This window comes from Magnolia sinica, chromosome 3, assembly GCF_029962835.1.
Source record: "Magnolia sinica isolate HGM2019 chromosome 3, MsV1, whole genome shotgun sequence".
NCBI classification, from domain to species: Eukaryota; Viridiplantae; Streptophyta; class Magnoliopsida; order Magnoliales; family Magnoliaceae; genus Magnolia; species Magnolia sinica.
The window spans coordinates 13,354,477-13,378,968 of NC_080575.1; the positions used below are offsets into that span (position 1 = coordinate 13,354,477).

At 40.4% G+C, this 24,492-nt stretch overlaps 1 protein-coding gene across 2 annotated transcripts in view; it reads left to right on the forward strand.

The window, feature by feature from the left end:
- Positions 1 to 10,589: 10,589 nt before the first annotated feature.
- The window catches only part of LOC131239555 (O-fucosyltransferase 1), a 30,400-nt gene continuing 16,497 nt past the window's right edge, over positions 10,590 to 24,492 (forward strand). The window contains exons 1-7 of one of the 2 annotated variants that reach the window (XM_058237317.1): positions 10,590 to 10,816; positions 11,047 to 11,212; positions 11,463 to 11,544; positions 12,075 to 12,145; positions 20,856 to 20,944; positions 23,347 to 23,470; positions 23,570 to 23,853. In XM_058237317.1, coding sequence (XP_058093300.1) covers positions 10,809 to 10,816; positions 11,047 to 11,212; positions 11,463 to 11,544; positions 12,075 to 12,145; positions 20,856 to 20,944; positions 23,347 to 23,470; positions 23,570 to 23,853 — 824 coding nt within the window. In that variant the 5' untranslated portion in view covers positions 10,590 to 10,808. The remainder of the gene's footprint in view (positions 10,817 to 11,046; positions 11,213 to 11,462; positions 11,545 to 12,074; positions 12,146 to 20,855; positions 20,945 to 23,346; positions 23,471 to 23,569; positions 23,854 to 24,492) is intronic. The other variant, XM_058237318.1, reaches the window with a different exon arrangement.

Consider the following 24,492-nt stretch of genomic DNA (forward strand, 5'->3'; position numbering starts at 1 on the left):
ATTCGGAATAGTTATCCTCTTGAGGAAGACGGTGCTCGACCTCACGTCCTTCCCTGCGTTAGTTTGGTATCAAAGCGAGGTTTCTCCTTGGATTGATGGCTTCTAACGACGGGTCGGGCAACAATCCCATGAGCGGTGTTCTAGGGAATTTACCTTTAACGGCGACAGCTTTCGAAGCAGCACGGCGAGAGAATCGGCAAGCCATGCAAGGGCTGCAGGCTTCCATTGATCGCATGGCGGATCGTTTGGCGGAGGCCCTAGGGCAGCTCCGTGTTCATGGTGGTGATCCACTATCAACAATTGCTAGAATTAGTAATCATATTGATCGTAGGACGACGCTATCAGTGAACCACAGGATCCCTCCTAATAAAGTGGGATCTAGCGACATGATTTTACAGCATCTTAGACGAGCCATTGATCAGGTGGATCGGATGGATCAAGAATTCAAGATGAAAGTCGATCTTCCTAGTTTGAATGGTCAACTCTACTTCAAGGACTTTCTCGATTGGTTGCTTAAAGTCGAACGTTTCTTCGACTACATGAACATAATGGAAGAAAAGAAAGTTAAACTCGTGGCCTACAAGTTGACGGGCAGAGCTTCAGATTGGTGGGAACAACTTCAACTCGAGTGAACGAGACGGATGAAGGCGCCAATCCGCATGTGGTCGCGGATGAAGAAGTTATTGTGCATGCGATTCTTCCCTACCAATTACGATCAGGTATTATTCTAACAAAATCAAAATTATTGGCAAAATAATCAATCATTAAAGGGTTATACAGAGAAATCCTATTATTTGTCGACGGGAGGTGACCGAGTCAAAACGGAGTTGCAACAAACCACAGGATTCATCAGTGGAAAACATGTGACCCCTATGGGAACGGTGAGCCAACTCAAGACTTCTAAAGTGGAAGGACAATCTCTCATGACTGAACAGGCCTTTGTTAAACAAATTGAGGAAACGGGAGACATATATACAGTAGTTGAAGAGAAAAAATATGTGGAGCTTGTGAATATCCTAGAGGATTTGGAACCAGTATCGCAGGAGTTCAAGGGGGTTGTGCTCGATGAACTCCCTAATAAATTACCTCCCATACAAGATATGCAAAATCACGTTGATCCCATCGCAGGGGCAAGTCTGCCTAAATGCCCACATTATCAGAAAAAATATGAAATCTTGAAGACAGATGTGAAGGAATTAATCGATATTAGTCAAGTCAAGGAAAGCATGAGTATATGTATCGTATCGGCTCAAAAGCTTAATGACAAGTACGAAAAAAAGTTTAATGAACATCGGCGTCAGAAGTTATCTCAGACTCATGTGTCAAGTCTCTTGCGTAACTCGAGGACGAGTTTTTTTCAAGTGGAGGGGTCTGATGTAGAACCTGTCACAGACATGTTCCTAACATAGTTGAGTCAAAAGAAGATGGACCGTGAATTGACTATAACTTTTGATCCGGGTATCGTTACGGGGTGCACAACCTATCAATCTTTACTGAAATAGGCCATCCGAGGTGAACCGTCCCATAGAGTGGGTCGCATCTGTCCGTTTCGTCAGAAAAGACGTGCTTTCAGCTCAAAAACGAATTTTTAGAAAAATTTTACTATTTTTAGTAATTCCGATTTTTTAAATATTTTTAGAGTTTTAGATTTTCTTTCCTTTTAGAAATAACTTTTAGTTATACTAGGACTCTTCTAGAGAAAGTTTATTTGCAATTTTTATTTTTAGAAATTAGGCCTTAGAAGAGTTTTATTAGAATTATGATTTTTATTGGAGTTAGAATTTTGCTATTTTTGATAATTACGAATTTTAGTTTATTTTTTTTCCTATATTAATGGTGTAAGGAGACACATTAGAGATTTATCAATTATTCATCAATCAATTTCGAATTTATTAGAATTTATTTATATTTTGTGCTTTCTTTCCTCGTGGATTCGAGAAGTCTCTGTGAGGAGTCCAGAGAAGTTCCGTGGATTCGGAATAGTTATCCTCTTGAGGAAGACGGTGCTCGACCTCACGTCCTCCCCTGCGTCATAATCCAACACACTGGGCTTACCCTGCTAATAGGGTAGCCACTGCGGTCCTTCGCAGGGAGCACCACGGGCCAAGGGAAAAGAACCTATAGGGGACGCCCTCAACCTCTAACACCTGCGAACCGATAGTTGGAAGCGGGCAAGTAAGACCCTCGAAGGGCTGCGATCACTGTTGTCAGTCCGAGTAGGATCCCAAACTCTTATGGTCGGCCAAGGCCAGACCATTGTTATCGATGTGGCTAACTGGGTCTCCTATAAAACATTTGTCCCCAACAACTAAGTGACTAATCTTGTCATTAATCATTGAAGCGTTGAAAACATAGAGGAAGACCGGATATTGATGAAGTGGATCATGCCGTGGAGAATGAATTAGATGAAGCGTATTGGGTTCCACAAGATCACGGTGAGCCCCTAATAGTGAGACAAATATTGTATTTTCCAAAAAAGGTGGTACACCTGCAACAACATAACATCTTTTGAGCAAGGTGTGCGATGAATTAAAAAGTTCGTGTTGTGTTCATAAACAATGGGAGCAGCGCGACACATTATCTTCAAAGTCATGGTGGAGAAGTTGCAGCTGAAAACAGAAAGACATCACTCCCTATACACGATTAGTTAGATTAAGAAGGTAATGAGACAAATGTAACTGAACAATGCATTATCTCTTTCAATTGGTAAATATTATAATGAATAGGTAGTTTACAATGTTGTTGTCATGGAGGCCTGTCACATATTACTCGGTTAGACTTGGCAATCATATCGTGGCTCCACTCATAAAGGATAAAACAACGTATATATTTTCGTAAATGATGGCTGAAAAAATATACTCGCCCCTATGAAGGTGGACGGGTGAGACATGACAATCACTCTTTCTGAGAAACATTACTATTGGCCACAACTGAAACAAGATGTGTGAAAACTGATGCAGCAATTCCATACATGTCAAGCATCCAAGGGGTGGTTACAAAACGCAGGCCAATACACTCCATTGCATGTTCCCAATGGCTCTTGGGAGGATTTGTCCATGAACTTCGTGCTAGGTCTCCCACGAACCCAGCATGGAATGGACTATGTATTTGTCGTGATTGACAAATTTTTTAAGATGACTGATTTCATACCATGCAATATTACTCTCGATGCTACACATGTTACAATTTTGTTCTTACGAGAGGTTATTCAGCTACATGGAATCTTAGAATGTATCACCTAATATCGTGACACTGAGTTTATCGGTCACTTTTGGAGGATTTGTAAAGGCGATTTGATACCAAGTTCAGTTTAACAAGGCGTATCATCCGCATGCATATGGGGCAAACTGAGATGGTGAATCATACACTTGTGAACCTTATACGATGCATGTCATGTGATAAGCCCAAACAACGTGATCTTACCTTGGCTCAAGCGGAATTTGCATTCAACAATATGCATAACCATTCCACTAGCAAGTTCCCGTTTGAACTTGTGTACAGACGAGTGCCTAAACATACTCTTCATTTGGTTCCATTGCCCAAGTTACCAGGTGTGAGCGTTGCTGCATAACACATGACAGACCGAATTGTAAGTGTACACGCTGATGTACATGCGTAGTTAAAGGCATCCAACAATAAGTACAAGGAAATGACTGACACATATCGACATATGAAAGTGTTTAATGCGGGCGACAACGTTATGGTTCAACTACGCAATTAGAGATTTCCAACCCGAACATACAACAAGCTGAGGAATAAGAAGATCAAACCAGTACTTATCCTTCGCAGGATCAGTGACAATGCTTATGTTGTTGATCTTCCTAACGACGTGGGGATCACAAGAACATTTAATGTGACATATCTGTATGAGCATCATGAGCCGGAACCAGAGAACAACTCGATGACGAGTTTTTTTTTTTCCTCAAGTGATGGGGATCTAATATTGGACGTAAAGCAAGCACGTGCCTATCACAAATGGACCAGAAGAAGTCCAGAAGAAAATCAACAAATTTTAGCATAGTTCAATCAATCGAACAAGGTCGATTGAGCAGACCAATCGAGTCAATCGATTGATCGATCGATGTACAGATCAATCGAGTCAATTGATCGATGTAAAATCAAATTTAGATGAAAAGCTCATTGGATACTTTTTTTGTTTAGTTCGATCAATTGATGAGTCATGTCAATCGATTGAAAGAAATTTGATTTTATGGATTTAGTCTTTGGATATTTTTTGCGCTCTTATGATTATTAACATAATGTGTAAATTTGTGCATTTTTCAGTTTTAGTTTTTTTTTTATTTGGGTCTTTTCTAATTACATCTTACGGTTTGTTTAAGGTTATTGAAGGATGCAAATTCGATTATGTTAAGGACTTTTAATACCATTTCTCAAAATTCCTTTATTTCTCTTGTGGATTCGAAATTCTTCTTTTATAGATTCATGAGAACCTTGTGGATTCAAGGTGCTTATCGTTCAAGGAAGATGGGGATCGACCTCACTACGACCACCCCTGCGTCAATGCTTAAGTTAATAAAGGGCCTTTTATGGGCTTGACATGGATCTGGGAGTGGCAAAACTGGGAGAGCTTGGTGGAGGCTATTTATCATAGCAGTTATATGGTCCATTTGCGGATTGAGAAATGGGTTTTGCTTTATGAATATCAGTGAGAGCACGAAGGAGGTTATCTCTTTAATCAGAGTGCCCATTTTGAACTTGGCTATATATGTTAAACCCATCTCGACTAATCCTTTTTGTTAATTATTTATTTTGTTGCTTAATTCTTTTCCTACTTTTGACGAGTTTATAATAAAGTTTATGTTATCTCTTAAAAATAAATAAATAATAATAATCAATTCATTGTATTTATACTAAAATTTACTAATGACAAGTAATTCCCGCCCAACTGTCCCTAACCTAATAAGAACAATTGTCCTTGTAACCAAACAAGGACCGACCAATGGAACATGATCCCAACCAGAAGGATTGCTCAAGGTCAGATAATTAAAATACAATAACGAAGATCTGGTCGAACGGCGGTACAATCGTGTCGAAATGTAAATCATGAAATATATATATATATATATATATATATTTAAGTAAATTAGAAAAGATTGAAAACTCATCAATCATCCATTTCCCATCAACATATACTTAAAAATCAATTGTTGTGATGTTATCAATTGGATAAATGTACATGGATTATTTATCATGATAATAAGATTCCTGTCATTTTCTTTTATTATCTTCTTTTTATTCTTCTTTTTTTAAAAAATTTATTCGTGCTTTAAGAAACATTCAATAATTCTTTAATAATTATGTTCTTTTGTACTTTATTGGATGTAAAATCACATTAGAGAAAAAGATATTTGATTTTATTGAGTGAATAAAAATATATATTGATTTCTTTATATTCGTGTCATTGAATATCAAAATTTCCAAAATATCTCATTTCCTTTCTCTTTCTCAAAAGAAAAATGAATGTAGATTTAATATCAATACATTTTTTTTTCATGTTTTATAAGAAAAAAATCATAATTGAAAAAAAAAAAATATTGATTTTTTTATTAATTGTTGGCCCATTTACATAGTCTACGATAATTGTACAATTTGACATGATAATTGTATTATTTTATATGATCCATACAATAATCATAGGATTATTTAAGATTATTTATTTGGGTGTACAATTCAAATAGTACAACCATGCGATACGATATAAATTGTATAATTCGTATCGTGATTTTGATAATACTGCATTGCATATGGTCTCGAGTTTTATGCAATGGCTCGGGCACTATGACATTAGAGGCATTACCTAATACATCAGGAAATCATTATATACTTAGACCACGAGGCACTGAAATATCTTAACTTCCAAAATGAGGTGAGTGCTCGTCACGAGAAGATGTAAATTACAACAAAGAGACAAATGCTTTTGGGAGGATGATTTTAATAAAGAACACTTGACATGGAGGTTGTCGGATTCAAGACAATAAAGGAACAAGATAAGGAAGACATTTGTCATGTCCAAGCAACCGAACTTACTCTAATGAATCTCGACAAATGATGATTGAGACGAGATTTAGCAGTTCTGAACTAGAAAATGCTTGGTTTCCATTTGAGTTACAAATGTAATTTGTTGTAGAAACCACGGAAGTACATAAAGATGAATCTAGGATAACAATCCAAAAGCACCAAGCAAAAAGGAGAAGTACGCAAATATTTAATGTAGAAAAACCCTTGCGGGAAAAAACCACGGTATAAAGCGACGAATGATCGCTATGAAAGCAAAATTGAATCTCACCATTGCTACACTCTTTTGAAATCCTAAGACGATTTAGAAACCCTTAGAATACCTCAATACCCTCCCAATTCTGATTGCACTCCTATATATAGCCTTTGAAAGAAGCACAACCGAAATAAGAAATAAAATCCCGCAAATACGCAACTCTTTACTATACAGTTCGATGTCATCGAATGCCCTTTGACGTCATTAAAACTTATCCTTCGATGATATCGAAGCCGGGTCCATAGCATTGAATTAACACCCAAACTGTTCAGAGACAAAGCCCCAATTTTTCAAAAATTTTCGATTGCATCGAGTCATGTTCGATGTCATCGAATGTGCATTCAGACACTCTTCGATGGCATCGAAAAAAATGCCCATATAGGTCAGTGACCAACTGGAGAAATTTTGAAAAATCTCAATGGGATCGATCACCGTTCGATGTCATCGAAAGTGACATCGAACAGTCCGTTGATGGCATCGACAAGCACAACAACAATCTCGATTTAAGACATCTATTACAACATAATTAACTCGTAATTAAGAATATGGCAAAAAAAATGATAGAAAAAGAATTCCAATATAAAGATCTTCATTAGTGCATAAGCTAATTATATACCATAACTGAAAAACACTATAATAAGCTATATTCATTAGCTGAGAGCACCTTCTCAAGTAAAGGCTTCTTTAACAGCTTAACCAAAATGAAAATCCCAAATTACACGAATAATGAGTCTTATATGTAAGGTAGCAAACTGCTTAATAGATGCGTAGATGACCAATATCGGAAGTGTAAATTTATTTTATAAGATGGATATTTATTCAACTGTTCTTATTCACTGTGTACAATTACAGACGGTATATTTATGAATTACCACACTTCCAAAATGCCTTAATTTTTCTGCAACACAATTGTGTCAATTAAGGTATTCACAAACTAAGCACATGCCCCACCTAAGAATCCACCATGTGTACCGACTTAAATACATCCATCAATATAATACACTTACATATAATGGCGTCCGCAATTTGGAAAATTCATGCATATATATCATTCACCAGACTGCTCAAGCATCAAATTCCTCTTGTTTTTCTGTGCACTGGTGCGCAAATCTTGGACGCGGATTGCGTCCTACCCTGCTACGTACGGGCAGTTCTGTGGTCAGGCTCACTATGATTTATCTATTTATCTACGCCATTCATCTCTTCTCTAAGATCATTTTAAGGCATGTACACAAAAAAGAGGCCGATCCAACACTCAAATGGGCCACACCAAATAATAATCTTGGCTGCATTAAATACACAAAGTATGAACGGAGTCATATGGGGTGTGTTTCACTAAGCATTGGATCTGCCTCTTATCTGTGCAAATACCTTAAAAAGATATGAGAGAAGGGATGAACCGCGTAGATAAACAGATAAATCATAGTAGGCCCGCCCACAGCACTGCCCTGGCTAGAGAGTCCTAAGCCGCGTCCGTATATCTCAGGGTCTGTTTGGGCGGTGGGATTAGAACGGATTAAGTGGGATGGGATTCAAAAAACATAATTATTACCCATGGCAGGGATTGTCCCCCGGTGCCATGGGATAAGAGTAATGCCTGCTTTGTTGATAATACCGGGGTACATTGAATGGATATACCCACCATCATTTGAAATTATTGAGAATAACAAACGTGTGTTATATCTAAACTGTTTATTTGTTTTGTAACCTCATTTTATGGCATGGGCCTAAAAATGAGGTAGATCCAAAACTTACGTAGCCCCAAAGAATTTTTCAACGGTAAGTATTCAATCCCTGTTGCTTTCTATGGTGGGGTCCACTTGAGCATTAGATTTACTTGATTTTTTGGCCCATGCTCTAAAATAATTTAGATAAATGGGTGGACGGTGTGGATATAGCCCACACATCATGGTGGGACCTACAACAACTTGCTAACATTGAGTGAAATTGGCACGGGATCCAATGCAATTCTATTTAATGTAATTCCAAGCTTTTCCATTTTTCCCAAACATCGAGTGGAATTGGCACGGGACCAGATGAATCCCATCCCACTTAATCCCTTCTAATCCCACCGCCCAAACAGACCCTTAGGCTAAGTTACTAATGCCCATGGAATACATAGCACGCAGCAGGCCGTAAATGGGCCCAGTGAGCCAGTGTATGCATGATTGGCCCCAGACCAGCTTGCCTAGATTTCAAGCCATGGCCTTTAGTGGCCCTGCTTCGTACTTTAAGGTGGGTCCAGCAGCCCGACCAATTACCTTAGGGGAGGTACTTACACTAAGAGGAGAGGGGTTTATAATCATAGACGGTGGATATTTGTGTTTTTGTCAATCTAGGTGGGAATTGACTTATTAACGGACTGGATGGCCCACGAAGGTTTGAACGGTAGTCAGTGGGATCCAACTATTTCATGTGATATAGCCACTCGAATTTTGAATCTACTGGTAGCTAGGTGCGATGATTGAGTGGATGCCACGGCAGCTTCCATGGATCCGTGTGGGTGGATCCCTGACTGTGGGTGACACTATGATATATGCCTTATATCTACACCGTTCATCTGTTTTAACGGCTTAAAAAGTATGATATCAAAAATTAAAAAGATCCAAATCTCATGTGGACCACACCGCAAGAATTAAATGGCCACCAATAAAACTTTTTGGGGCTAATGGAATGAATTTTTTTTTCTTTCCACACGCACACACACCCCCCCACTCACGCCGTATAGGGCTTTCACCACCTATGAAACTCCCAAGAGCCTGCCAACCGAGCAAGAGCAAGGATCCTTGATTACTGGGATGTTTTGACATCCAACCAATTGATAAGGTCACCCAGTCTTCGATGAAGGCACCATGCAAATATCCAATTGATTCTAAACTTTGGGGGTCATCAAGAAGTTTTTAATGGTGACCGTTTATTTAATCACTATTGTTTTGTGTGGTGTGGTCCACCGGGGATTTGGATATACTTCATTTTTTGATTCATGCCGTAAGATAAGCTTCATGCCGTAAAATAAGCTGTCTAAATGGACGGACGGTGTGGATATAAGACAGATACATCATGGAGGGCCTCACAGTCAGGGATCATACATCACGGTGGGCCCAGCTGGAATCCACCGACCGAAGCCGCGTCCGTGACAGGTGGCGTAAAGAGTCCTATAACAACTCTTGAACAAATGGGGAACGGATTGGCTACTCCGCACCAGCCCCGTGGCTGGTGGTCGGTGCTCAGTGGGCCCAACCGTGATGTTCGTGTTTCATCCATTCCGTTCATCCATTTTTACAGATAATTTTAGCTTTTTATTTAAAAAATTAGAGGGATATAAATCTCATTAGGATCACACCACATGAAAACAATAGTGATTGGATATCCACCGTTAAAATCCTCCTAAGGCTCAGTGTACTGTTTATTTGACATCCAATACGTTGATTAAGCCATACAGGCCCATTTGAAGGTAAAAAACAAAAATCAGCTTGATCCAAAACTTTTATGGCCCCCAAAATGTTTCTAATGGTCGATGCTCATTCAACACTGTTTCCTGTAATATGGTCCAATTGAGATTGGAATATATCTTATTTTTTGTCTTATAACGTAAAATGATCTTTAAAAATAGATGAACGGCATGGATGAAATATATACATCACGGTGGGGCCCACAAAGCACCGACCATCAGCCATTGGGGGAGTAGCCAATCCGTTTCCGAACAAATGATAGCGCCAAAGAGAGTAAGCGGACGAATGCAGTGGCGCGAGCACTACCTGCATTACGCGAAGTGCCTGTGCCCCGCCAACAGCAACTTCCTGTAGGCGTAAGCTATGCCAGGCCCACCCAGATATGCGTGATTAAATCCACTCCGTTCATCAATTTTTTGGGCTAACAAAAGGACATGATCCCAAAAAATTAAGTAGATCCAAAACTGAGGTGGGCCATGCGACAGAAAAAAGCGAGAATGGAAACGGTCACCATTGAAATCTTCCCGGAACCACCATTGTGTTTTTATTCAATCCAAACCGTTCATACGTATATTCTAACTAGGATGAAATGAAAATACATATATTAGGCTGATCGGAAACTTTGGTGGCCCATGAAGATTTCAATTGTCAATGTTCATTCCCTACTGTTTTCTGTGTCGTGATTCACTTGAGTTTTGTATCTACCTCATTTTTGAATTGATATTTTATCGTGAGCTTCTGAAACTGATGGACGGTTTGGATTTCCTGGAGATATCTAGGTGGGACCCACATAGCTTCCGTTACGGGAACTTCGGGTTGGCGAGGGACAGGCAATTCGCGTCCCAAGCTGCATCTCGTCTTTCAAGCCTCTTCCCCCGAACTAGGAAGGAGCTATATCACTGTCACAGCCTCACCTCTCACTCGCTCTCTCGCTCTCTCTCTCTCTCTCTCTCCGCCAGATCTGGAAATTTCCGAACCATGAAAAGTTCTCATCCATTGGATCTGTATATCTTCTGATCCTCTGGAACCTAAATTTCCAGCCGTTGGATCGGAAACCGATCAAAATGAGGCGGTAAAGAGGATCTCTCTCTTCATCTCTCGGCAAAATCTGATTCAAAGATTTCATTTCTGCACCCCCGCTGTTTGATAGATCCCCCTCCATTTTGTTACTTTTGGCAATACAATACTACAGGGTTGTAGTGTTGCATTTCAGAATTAGGAAGAAGGGGTGGATTTATCAAGAATGGTGAGTTTAAATAGTGCCTCTCAGTTTTATTCTTCTTCTGTAATCTCTCTTTCCAGACCTGGGGATTTCTTGGGAAGGCGCGGTCATCGGCAGCTGAGGCATCTGAGCAGTCGAATGTGGGGGCTGGCCGGACGGTTGTCCGTTGCAATCTTCGTCCTCTTCTTCTGCACCATTTTGACGTTTTCTTCAATGAAGGGAAACCGAACGGCGATTCGATCGGAGGTTGGATCACGTCTATCCTCTTTCTTTCTATATCCATTTCCATTTCGTTTCCCCACCTTTTCTTTGGTATGTCGCCGTGCTACCTCGGGGCTTTGGTTGATATCTAGGGTTTAGTGTCTGTTCTTCTTTTTTGGTGATGATTCTTGTATGCTTGGGCCTGATGTTTAATCACACCACTAAGATTGAAGCAGATCGATTTGTAACTTACATTATGAGCTTTGTTGTTTCACTTCTCTTGGCAATATTCAAGCAGATCAAATTGGATGAGCTTTGGGGAACGGCTGCTTCTGCCGGTTGGAGGCCGTCCTCTGCTCCCCGATCTGACTGGCTCCGTATGTGATTTTCGTGGCTTTCATTGACCAATTTTCACTCAATGTCTTGTTAAGCAATTAATTTCATTGTTTCATTATCAAAATGTAGCGGTGGCAGCAGGCGGGGCTGGCCTGTCGGGTTTTGGGTCACAGCCATCCTCATATGGGATTGGGCTTGGCCCTTTAATAGCGGCACATGGGTCGCTTGTAGGCCTGATTTTGAAGACCAATTAATTATTGGATCATGTCCAGACCCAACTTTTGCGGCATTTTCTACCAATGCTTGACCCAAACCTGATAACAGGTCCATTTATGATGTTAATGGGTGGCCTTGGCTTCAAGGAAAAGGCCCAGTTACTAGATGGGCCAGGCCGGGCATGACTCTTTGGGCGACTAGTACTCTGGTTGGGCCAGGGCTGGTCTTGCCTGGCTCAGAACCGACTTGCCACCACGCCTTTGAAAATGTGCTCCACGCTTAAATCTAGTTTGGAGTATTACCATAACAGCAGTTATTGATCTCAAGATCTTTATTTTTTGTTTCCATGTGACAGCTCCTCCAACTGAGAGCAATGGTTATTTAAGGGTTCGTTGTAATGGTGGCCTAAATCAACAACGCACTGCAGTATGTGTTACCTTTTTATTTACAAAGTATATTTTTGTAGAAATTTTCTTTCCTAATTTACATTTCTGCCCTTGTTACCTCATAAGAGGCACAAACTTTATGAAGACTTTCAACTTGTAATTGTTTATTTTCTTGTCTCAAACCTTAGGGTATGGCATCATTTTTTACTTTTAGTTTCCTAGAAGGATGTTTCACTTTAAACCAAAATATATCAGAATAATTGAGATGAACTCATTCAATTACACTCTAAAAACTTTTTCGTAAGGGATTCTACCACTAATTCCTTTTGGCACAATTGATTCAATGGCACATCTTTTGTTTTGGTATTAAAAAACACATGAGAGGTCATCCTTAAAAAGGAAAAAAATCACATGAGAGGTTAATGGTTGCTACTTGCTAGGGCTAGTCCAAGAAATTCAGATGATAAGGAAGGAACCGACTTAAGTTATTGATTGGCAATATTGAAAAAGAATGAATCAATGAAAGGCATGTATCGCCCAATAGCTTTCAAAAATAAACTTAATTTTGCATCAATGAGGTCATGCATTCACACTATAGAAGAGAAGATGAACTTGATGTGCGGAAACAAAGTAGCAAGTGATTTGGGAATGCAACACTCATTTTGTGGGAGACTGTACAATCAACAATCTATATTGTGATTGTCTAAATATTTCCTAAATGGAACTTAAGCCCAAACCCTTGCATAATATGGAGGAGATTGGAATAGAAGTTCTGATGTGGACATCAGTGGCGCGCCCTTTAGAGTTTACTAGAGGAGGAGGCGTCGCCGATAGAGTACCAGAGCGGAGGATTTGATGTGGATGGATGACGGGTCCATTGGACCCACTTTTTGACGCGCTACGAGTGCAAGAGCGGCATGACCGCACCTCGACTATAGATCCATGGGTCGGATTTCACACCCTATCAAACGGGTGTTCGCCCCGACCATAGATCCATTAGTCGGATTTTACACCATACCACATGGGTGTTTTAGTTTTGAACTTTTTTGTTATTTTCTTGTTTCAGGGGCTTTATTGCAACTTTCTTTATTTTTCGTCTTTTGTTATTTTTCTTGTTTCCAGGGGCTTTAGTGAACTTTTACTTCTTCCATAGCTTATATATACGTTGTGAGGAACCCTATTTTCATTATTATTGAATGAATAAAGATTCGTCTATTTTCTTCCTCTTTATTTAAGAGATTAGAGTCTTAGGATTGACCCTTGGGTGTTGAGGATTGCACCCCGATTTCGGGTTTTCCTTTTTCTAAGATTTTCGAGGTGTAGGAAAAGGTAAGAATCATCATCCTTCTTTTCTTTTGACGCAAAGGACCTATACATTTTTCATCTCAAACTCCTCATCCTTCACTTCTTTCGTTTTTCTCTGAATACTCTTTTCTAGTTCGAACGAAAAAGATGGATGGTTAGTCAGTAGAATCAGATCCAAGCTTACTCGCGGATTGACTTATGCTAGATCTGGGATATCCTCATATCTCGAGGTCTTCCCTTTTTACTGTTTATGTGGTCTTATGCTAAGGGGCATGATCCTGACGGAATAACCTCATCTTTGTGTTGAGATTCACCTAATCCCTTTGATTGGAAACAGTTAGTTGATTGGTGTATTTATTTGAATATTCTTTAACCTGATTGTACATGCATCTGGGGTTAGGTTATCACATGTCCCTGCATCAAGTTCTCTGAGCAACGTGTTTCAACTTTGCTGAATACTTAGGTATGGTGATAAAGATGGCAGTTTGGACTTGGGTGAAAAGGGAGAAGTTCTCATGGGTCATGCTTTGGCGAAATATAGTCCAGGGGCCTCTACAAACTGAAAGGAAACTTCTCAATGAAGGAACTAGATTTGTGTGAAGGAAAAAGGGGTGGGACAACCCCCTGTGTATTTTGTTTTGAGGGGTCTTGTTTGGATAGTAAATAGCGATCTCCTATTCCTCTCACAATGGTCACTTCGTAGCTTCTATGTGAGAATTTGACTATGGAAAAGGCTAATGATTGCTATTTCTAGTTCTTTTGCTATCGAAGCAATGTGAATGGTCAAAACAAGAGTTTTCTTTTCTTTTTTCACAATCCAAACAGGCCACTTCTTTCTTTTTAGGGTGGCTTGATTGAAAAAAGCTAGTATTAAGGACTTGCATGAGTTCATTAGCGGGAAGCTCATGTGGAATGTTACCTTACTAAGAAATCTCAAGACATATGAAATCATTCAGTGCACTCTTACCAGCAGTTCACTTTTCCTCTTAGAAATTGAGAATAATATGGAGAGGGTCTTCTAAGAGATTTATCCACTAAGGTTTTCTTCTCCACTTTCATTAAGAAAGGCGAGAAAGACCCTCCTTTTACTTATATTGGGAAATCTGTTCCCCCTCAGATTGTGACTTTCTGTTGGATAGTGGTGGAAAATAAATCCTCTTTCTTGACCATTTCATAACCTTAATATGAAACTGAAGATTTTTTTTTGAAAGGATATCGGAAATGTTATAAAAGATGACGCACTTTTATTAAGGCCAAAGCCCAACAGAAGAAAAGAAAAAAACATAAACAAACAAGGGAAAATAACCCACAAAACAAGAACAAGGAAGAGAAAATACAACAACCACCTAGAAAACCTAGCCCCAAAATCACAAAGAACTCAAGGCACCTAATGCAGGACAATTAACCACTTGCTCTAAAGGCTCGAACTGATAGAGCATGGCGAATTAATCTATTTATCTCATAGCCCAGGCCCCAAATCCATGGGTTAGGTTCTCGGTCGAACCCTCCTTGTGGGCCCCAAATCCATGGGTTCTGCCCTAATGCAGTGGCACTTTCACACCGGGCTTGAGTGGGGTTGCCTGTGGGATGCAGGGGCACACTCGGGGTGGGCAGCCGGTATGAGGCGGGTGGCTCGTGAGAGGCGGGCCCCACCCATGTGATTTGGGTGGCTCATGTGAGGCAGTACCCATGTGATTTGGGACCCACGAGGGGGGTTCGACCGAGGTCTTAACCTATGAGATGCGGAGCCTGAGCTATGAGATAAAGGGATTGATTTGCCATACTCTAACAGTTCGAGCTTTTAGAGCAAGTGGTTAATTGTCCTACATCAAATTGGTATCAGAGCTAGGTTGGTCTTGTGTTCGAGACTCCTCACAGGGGGTGATTAATGTAGGGGCATTTTCACATTGGGCTTGAGTGGGTTGCCCCTGGGATGCAAGGGCACACTCGGGGTGGGCAGCCCGTGTAAGGTGGGTGGCTCGTGAGAGGCGGGCCCCACCCGTGTGATTCGGGTGGCTCGTGTGAGGTGGTACCCATGTGATTTGGGGCCCACGAGGGGGGTTCGACCGATGTCCTAACCCATGAGATGTGGGGCTTGGGCTATGAGATAAATGGATTGATTCACCATACTCTAATAGTTCGAGCTTTTAGAGCAAGTGGTCAATTGTCCTGTATCACCCCCCCTCGTGGGCCCCAAATCCATGGGTTCCGTCCCCTCGTGGGCCCCAAATCCATGGGCTCCGCCTCACACGAGCCACCCATTTCACACGGACCCCAAATCCATGGGTTCTGTGGGCTACCCACCCCGAGTGTGCCCCTGCATCCCATAGGCCACCCCACTCGAGCTCGGTGTGAAATGCTCCACATTAATTACATCCGGTGAGAAGTCTCGAACATGAGACCTCCCACTTTGATACCAATTTGCTGCAGGACAATTAACCACATGCTCTAAAAGCTCGAACTGGTAGAGCATTGCAAATTAATCCCTTTATCTTATAGCCCAGGCCCCAAATCCATGGGTTAGGTCCTCGGTCGAACCCTCCTTGCGGGCCCCAAATCCATGGGTTCTACGGGCCACCCACCCCGAATTGTGCCCCTGCATCCCACAAGCCACCCCACTCGAGCCCGGTGTGAAAATGCCCTCGCATTAGCACCCAGTCAGAGATATACATAAAGACTCGATTTAGAACCCCAACCCACTAATCCACTCTGATTACATGATTGTTTCTTTCCAACTAGATCGACCAAATTATGGCAAGGCAAGCCTTCGTCTGGGAATACCAAAACAACCCCTTGATTGGAACAGACATTCAATCGAACATGACATCACTTATGAGACACTTGAGGACCGGAGGATATCGGGCCACAACACTCCGGAGAAAAAGCAATGAATGAAGAGGTGATCCACAATCTCTTCAGTGCTCAGACATAGGAGGAAGCATTTGGAAGCACTGTGTATCTTTTACGAAATATTATCAATAATCAGGATCCTGCTCCTCCTAGCAAACCAGACAAATGCGACGATTTTTGGGGAGCCCCATAAATCCAAACAGTAACAGTTTGATGTGCTTCCCCCCATGCTTGGATTGAGATATTCACAGGTATGAGGACTAGATTGAGACTATGCTAGATTTACCAAAATGCCAAATGAGAGTCTTCCACACTTGGAGAGATCGAGATACCCTGTAAACGAGAAAGAAGAGCAAGTCATCGAATTTAGAGTCATATAAATCCCGTCGACGGGGGGAACCCAAACACTCCTGTAATTCAAACTAGAGGCACAAATGGCAACAAAAAAATCGGCCACCAGGCAAAGATTAGCCAAAACCGAGAAAGACGGTTAGAGCGAAGAATCTTTGCACCAAATGTCTAACCCTGATCCCCTTCCCCCATAGTGAAACTGAAACCATCAAACACCTTAGGGGCAACCTGAGGAACTGCTTTCCTAAAGAAAGGGACGCAATACATGGAAGAATCTTTAATCCACCAACCCATAGGGGAAGATCCATACTTAGCTGCAATACATTGCCTATTACATTCCTCCCAAATATTCCAAAGCACTGCAAGTATGACTATTCGCCAAGTTGCTAACTTGTACTTAGCAAGTAAAACACTGTGCCACATCCATAGCAATTTGACAACTGATTGTGGCATCACCCAATCGATGCCAAAGGTCTTTAGGAAAGTGATCCTCACTAGCCGCACAAAAGGAGCAATGTATGAATAGATGATCTATCATCTCTGCATCGCCCATGCATAAAAGACAAATATTGGGGAGAAGTATAGGTCTTTTCTGAATATTCTCTATGGTTAGGATGTGCTTCCGCCCGACCAACCAAATGAAGGATGCCACCTTAGATCACCCCCGTGCAATCTCTCTCCTCTTGAATAATTTTTTTGTTTTTTTGTTTTTTGCATTATCCACTAAAGAGTTGTTAGATCAACTTGGGATATGTATAAACCTGGCTCAAAGGAATCCACTGATTCCAAATTAGGTGTCATCTTCTTTCCACTTGCCATATTGATTCCAAATTTGCGATGATTTCTGGCCTTGGAAGGGGCATCCAGTTTTATTGGTTCTCCTCTTGAGGTTGTATCCATCGAAGCTTTTATGGGAGTTATTTAACTTAGACATTGACTAGTATAGTAAAACTTTTGCTGATCATAAATGTGAACTCTATCATTGTTGGTTCTTGAGCCTTAGTAGAAGAGAAAGGTTGGGGAAATGCTAAAATGATGATGATGATGATGTTACTTGGCACGGGCACAAGGTTTTCGACATTTCTAGTTGCCAAGGCACTAAGGCAATGCTTTTGGCATCAACAATATTGTATTGGCATTTATAATCCTTGAGCCAGTCACCTTTGGGACCGGGTTTTTGAAAGGATCGAGATGATTTTGGCTTTGTGGAAGTGCCGTTATTTATCCTTAGGTGGGTGTCTTATTCTCATAAAGGCAACCTTCTTCAATATGCCTCTCTCTTTTATATCCTTGTTCAAGTGTCCCAATTCGGTTTTGGCTAGGCTTGAGAAGATGAGGAGAGACTTCCTGTGGAAGGGCGCCAGTGATAGTTGGAAGTTCCATCTGATTAGATGGGAAGATGTGTGTAGGCCGTATGAGGTGGGAGGGGCTGGCATTAGGCCTCTGGGTGTTGTGAACAAGTACCTTCTTGGGAAGTGGATTTGGAGATTCACTACTGAAGAAGGGAGACTTTGGAGGGAGGTAGTGGCCTCCAAGTATGGTACTCTTCAGGGCAATTGTTTCGTGAAGCCTTCTTCTCTTTACAGAGCATCTTCTCTTTGGAAAACTGTGTTGGAAACCATGCACTTGGTGAGCAAGGGTTTATGCTTCGTTCTTGACAAGGGGCGGCGCATTTGTCTTTGGCTCGATGTGTGGTGTAGGGATAGAGCACTTCAGTATCTCTTCCCACTCGTGGTTCGCCTTGCCCTGGATAGTCAAGTTTCGGTGGCTGATTGCTTTGATGTTGTCGGGGATACGATAGCTTGGACTCTTCCGGTTCGTAGGAATTTGTCCGAGGCCGAGATTGGTGAGTTCGCTTTGATGCTCCAAACCTTGTAGAGGGTCATTCCAGCGGCCCATTCAGGTGACTCGGCTGTTTGTCGCTGAATGCTTCTGGGAAGTTCTCCGTCAGGTTTCTTTTCGAGCTCATATCCAACATGCCTTGCCATGATGGCCCACGTATTCCATTCCACCACTGGTTTTATGGAGCCCCTCCTTAGGGGGCGTATTCCATTCCACCACTGGTCAAGGGTTCGAGTACCCATAGGTGGTGAAATTCCACTAGCGTGAGTGTGTGCGTGTGTAAAAAAAAAATTTCAAAAAAGAAAGAGAGTTCTTACAATAGATAATCTTCAAAGGAGAGCGCTGATCCTTCCCAATATATACCTCATGTGCATGAATGACAAGGAGTTGATTGATCACTTGTTCATCCATTGCATGTTCGCTCACCAGATTTGGAATCGCTTCATCAAATTATTTTGTTCCAGTTGGGTGTTGCCTAAGTCAATTGAGGAACTTCTCTGGGTCTAGCATGAAGGTGGAAGCGGCAAAGCGGGGAGAGCAACCTGGAGTTTATGGTGGTTCTATGGGCCATTTGGGGAGCGAGAAATAGGCATTGCTTAGGAACATCAATGAGACTGTAGAGGAGGTTATTAGCAAAATCTCGGGGCTTGTTTCGAGCTGGGCTGTTTTTGTTTAGGCCTTCCTGGCTGATCCTTTTTTGTTTTTGCCCTCTTTTCTGTTTGTATTCTTTTCCTGCTTTTGCAGGCTTCTAATAAAGTTACTGTTACTTCTCAACACAAAAAAAATAAAAATAAAAATCCTTGAGTCAGTCAGGTCATATGAAAATTGAATCAACCAGTCAGGTGGTTGCCTTTTAATCGTTGATTAGGGAATTTTCAGTTGCTATATGTATTTAGGGAGGCTACTTGTGGCTGATATGTTGGCTGACTAAGATGTTGGACCTTTAGAGTTTTATTAAAGAATCAATCTTCTGTTTTTCTCTCTCCATTTTACACAGCTTTATGTCGAAGTTCTAAAAAAAAGAAGAGCTTTGTCTTGGTTCACAGTCCAATGATGTTCTTGTTGATCGATAGAAAAAGATGTGCCTACATGCTACCTGAAAGATATTCACAGCCATGTTTGTGATGGTTTTGAATCTTGCTGGTGGTGGTTTTTGGAGGGATTATGGATTGACATCCGTTGAATGAAATAACCTGATGCACGTCTTGTTGAGTATCATGGAGCTGTTCAACAAGAGGATTGACCTCCCTCCACGTGTGCTTGCATGCATGCACATGCAGACACGCAGGCACCCACCCACCCACATGTATGCATATGCATCATCATCATCAGCATCTAAGCCTTGTCCCAACTAATTGGGGTGGCTACACTAATCTTGTTCTACCATTCCACTATCAAGGATCGAATCCCAATATAACCATAGGTGATCAAATATTTCCATAATACCTCCACTCATGTCCTTATGGGACTTCCCCTTTCCCTTTTATAGCCTTCTACTTGAACCAACTCTAGTCACTCCTAATTGGTGCAATTCTTGGTATCTGATGCACATGGCCAAACCATCTCAGTCTACTCTCCTTCTTCTTATTGCCTGTTGAGGCTACTTGTAAGTATGCTCGAATTCATTCATTTCTAATTCTGCCCTTCCTCGTCTTGTCACCCATCCATCTCAACATCTTCATTTCAGCTACGCTCATTCTGTGGACGTGTTGTTCCTTGATTGCTTGCCATTCTGTCTCATAAAGCATTGCTGGTCTTATAGCTGCCTATAAAATATCCCCTTCCGTTTGATTGGTATGTGATGATCGCATAAAACTCTAAAGAGGTGCATCTCCAATTCATCCACCCAGCTCTAATTCTATGAGCAACACGTGTATGTATGTATGTTTGTGTGCATGGATGCATGGATGGAGGGATGGAAAAGTAACCTTAACTTTATTAGGAATAACGATAACCAAAAGGATACATTAGGATAGGGTAAACAGTAAGTGACACTCTTGTCATTCCCTATGTTAGATCTCTGTCTAATGGGCTTGTATCTGGGCTTGCAATTTCAATAACCATTCTTGTTGATTTATATAAGTGAACCTAGATTGCGACCATGAAAAATAACTTTTGCACAGGTGTTTACCAGATCCATACATGCTTTGGCTTCTGAGGATGATGATCTAGTAATGAAACCTTGGACCTTATTACTCACTTCTCCTTTCTTATATCTTGGTCATAAAAAAAAATTTCACGTCACCATGAAATTAAATCTTCTTCTCAAATGGACGTTAATAATGTTTGGAGAAGTTTATAGTTTCTTCCCAATGATGCGTACTGCTTTATTATTTAGGAAAATGCAGAGTAGTTCATGCATATGTAATGTGAGATGTTAAACTCTTCCCTTGATCTTTTAGATATGTAATGCGGTTCTTGCTGCTCGAATCATGAATGCAACACTTGTGCTGCCCGAATTGGATACGAATTCCTTTTGGCATGATGAGAGGTATCCATTTCTGCGTTTTTTTCATGTAACTGTTACTTTATTTTAATACTCAGTTTGAATTATTTTCCTTGCAATTATCAAACAGTGCCTGAGACTTGTTATGGATCTGGTAATTGAAAAGGCTGTATATCCATTTCTCCTTGACTTTGTTGATGTGGAGTTTTAAGTTTGCATCAAACATGTTTTAGCCTGCAACTCCTGAAAAATGAAACTAGAAATAAAGGCAATTATGATACACATATTTTCTATGTTTAATTTTAGGTTGAAGTTTGAACCACGTGTATTAGTTGATGGTGTTACAGTTGACAATCTCCTCTACATTGTTTCAAAAATCATACAACATTGCTTAATAAAATTCTCAATCTTCAAAAAAAAAAAAAAAGGACATCAAACTAAAGGTATACAAAATTATCATATTTGTGATAAAGGTGCACAAAATTACCATATTAGTGCAAAACTAGGATGGAAAGACAACTAGTTTTCTGAAAACTGAAAGCTTATGTACCAGTTTGTAGCCCAAAAGAAATCACCACTAAATAAAGGCATTAACATGCAGGAAATAAAGAATGTGGACAAATGTTCACCCTCTCAAATCTGCAATTGTAAACAAGCAAACCTCACCTTTAACAGCTACCAGGAAATAAAACATATTTTAGAGGTACTTTAACTCCGTTAGAGAGTCCTTCAATTTCTTCTACCTCTTTGTTATATGCAATAGCTGAATGAGCCCCATAGATTTTTATTTTCTTTTCCTAACTGTTTAATGTTTCTGTAACCTTTTATTTTGTTGGTTACATGTTATTGTTTTTCTGAATTGCGACACAAGGGACTTCTATTGGTTGATAGTGAGTGACCTTCTTGTCTCTCCCCTGCAAACGACTCTTAACGCCTTTCTGAATCAAAGAACAACTTGCTACTAAAGCAACGCTATATCTTTTTATCTCCTGACTATAAGGATCATCTCCACCGTTCCTTAGAAGATGACGATATCTGGGCATGAACCCACCTTGCATTAGTTTCGTTCTATGATGATTTTTCCATACAGATAGGGATTGATCAGACGCAGTCTCTCAAAAAGCACTGCAAGCATAACTCGGTTGGATCCTTTTAGCTGACATGGTCCAAAAGAAAGCCAAATGATCTCACCAGAGCTCCTCTGATGCCTGCCCTTTCTGGGTACAATGAGACCAACCTGCCAAGTTGGCTTTAGAAACCCAGCTTTGGACAGCTCCCACATTATCTTAGCCATCTCTGTCTCATTCATCTCCTCAGACAACAATCTAGTCCAATCATGTGCAATCTCATTTAATATTCTGGAAAATTCCGACAAGCTGGAACCCAATCCATGATCATTGGCCAGTGCTTCTTTATCGTCGAATATCCTTCTATTTCTTTCCTTCTAAAGCCCCCACGTGATGGCGAAGTAACACACTCCATAAAATATTCTTCTATTCACATTTTGGATATGCATTTCTATCATGTTAATATTATTTTAACAGTTAAATGTAATACACAGTGATAATTCATATGATATGTTCTTAAATTTTATCTACTTTTCCTTTCATATTTTAAATAAAAAATAGGAAATTAGGAAGGCGTATTGGAAGCCTATGCTTCATGATCTTGTGGCTTAGCTTCCCTCCGGGGACGTGGATGTCTCACCTAACCGCCTTCACATTAAAAAAAAACTGTATGACTTTTTCGTTACTGCGTTTCCTTTTCTAGGGCTCTAAATCATTTGGTTGAAAAATGAAAAAACTCGTTCCTTCATATAGTTGTATTTCTGCTTTCGTTATCTTCCTAATCTTCAAGTGGTGTGTTGAGTTAACCACCAATATGTTGCTCTGTTTTGTAATGCTTTTACCATGGTGTGCTTATTTCTCTCCTTCATGTTGTTTCCTTGATTATAACTTGGCTATCTACTTTAGATACGCATGCTGATGCAACCAAGAAACCTGTTGCTACTTGATGTCCCAAGTATGCCATTTTTGAAGCATAAATTTCTTTGCCAAATACTGGGTACTGCTTGATTAATCTCAAGCATTCAGTGTCCATTCAAAGCATCAAGCTACCCTTAATTGTTAGCCTTTTGTCCATCAGATTCTTTAGTTTGGGCTGATATAGAAATCTTGGGTGGATGCTGCACAAAATGTTCATCTGCATTTGAAATCACTCTTTGAATTACAGTTTTCCTGCTACAACTGAAAAATAGTGGATTCTTGCCACCTTTGTTTACATGGATACAATTTTACACGTTCCTGTCTCGCACATCTTGCAGAAACCCGTGCCTACTGATTTTATTTTTATTTTTCAATTCTGAGTTGTCTTTCTTGTTTCCATATGACCCAATTTGATTGTATTGCTAGACTAACTAGAGTAATAATGTCTTATCATTTAATCAGTGGTTTTCGTGGTGTGTATGATGTTGAGCATTTCATCAAGTCACTGAGGTATGATGTACGGATTGTTGAAAGTATTCCTGAGATTCATGAACGTGGTAAGACCAAGAAGATGAAAGCTTTTCAGGTGAGACGCTCGTATAATCTCATCCATGAAGTTTACACATTTCATTTCAGGCTTCCAAAAATTCATTAACTAATTTAATTTTACTGCATTTCTTTTCAGCTTCGTCCCCCTAGAGATGCTCCTCCCAGTTGGTATACCACGGTTGCATTGGAGAAGATGAAGGAGCATGGTGCCATTTACCTCACTCCCTTTTCACATCGTTTGGCAGAAGAGATTGATAACCCTGAATACCAGAGGCTGAGATGCCGAGTGAATTACCACGCACTTAGGTTTAAGCCACACATTATGAAGCTAAGTAATGCGATAGTTAGTAAGCTTCGTGCGCAGGGTCACTTTATGGCAATACACCTTCGGTTCGAGATGGACATGCTTGCGTTTGCTGGGTAAGATATGCTTTTAACTCATCATTTCTGTAAAATACATTTTGTCTGTAAAGGTGGAATTGAGGAGCTGGATGATACTATTGCTTGTCTGAAAAAAAGTCTTTTCTCATTCATCTACAGCTGAGATTTATACATCTCGAGGGGTAAAAGGCCAGTAGTATAGTTTTCATGTGTTCCATTACTTTATACGGCTAATATTGGAAGAGCGTTTGCTTTTAGAAATATTTCTGAGCAATCTACTGTGCAATCTCAGTCTCTGTATTTCTGTCCTCCATGCTATCTTTTACTACAAGGGGGTTCATATCTAAGTGAGTTCACCCACAGCTGTTTAGGTCCTACTTGGTCACATAAATCTTGATAGAGTTTTAAGAGGATATTGTTTGATACATACATTTTCCCTACTGCTGCGATTCAAGACTTTTTCCTATTCTAGCTCAGACTTTCTGGAGTTTCAGATGCAACTGCTTATCTTTGTTGAGGTTCCCTGCTGTATTGGTACGTCTGAGGTTTAATGGTGTCTCTAACATCTTGATAATCATCAATCAATTGCTAGAATATCATGATTACTTTCTAAGTTCATATAACAAACATTATTGTCTATTTCTACTGATGCCCATGAGAATGCTATAGTCATACACA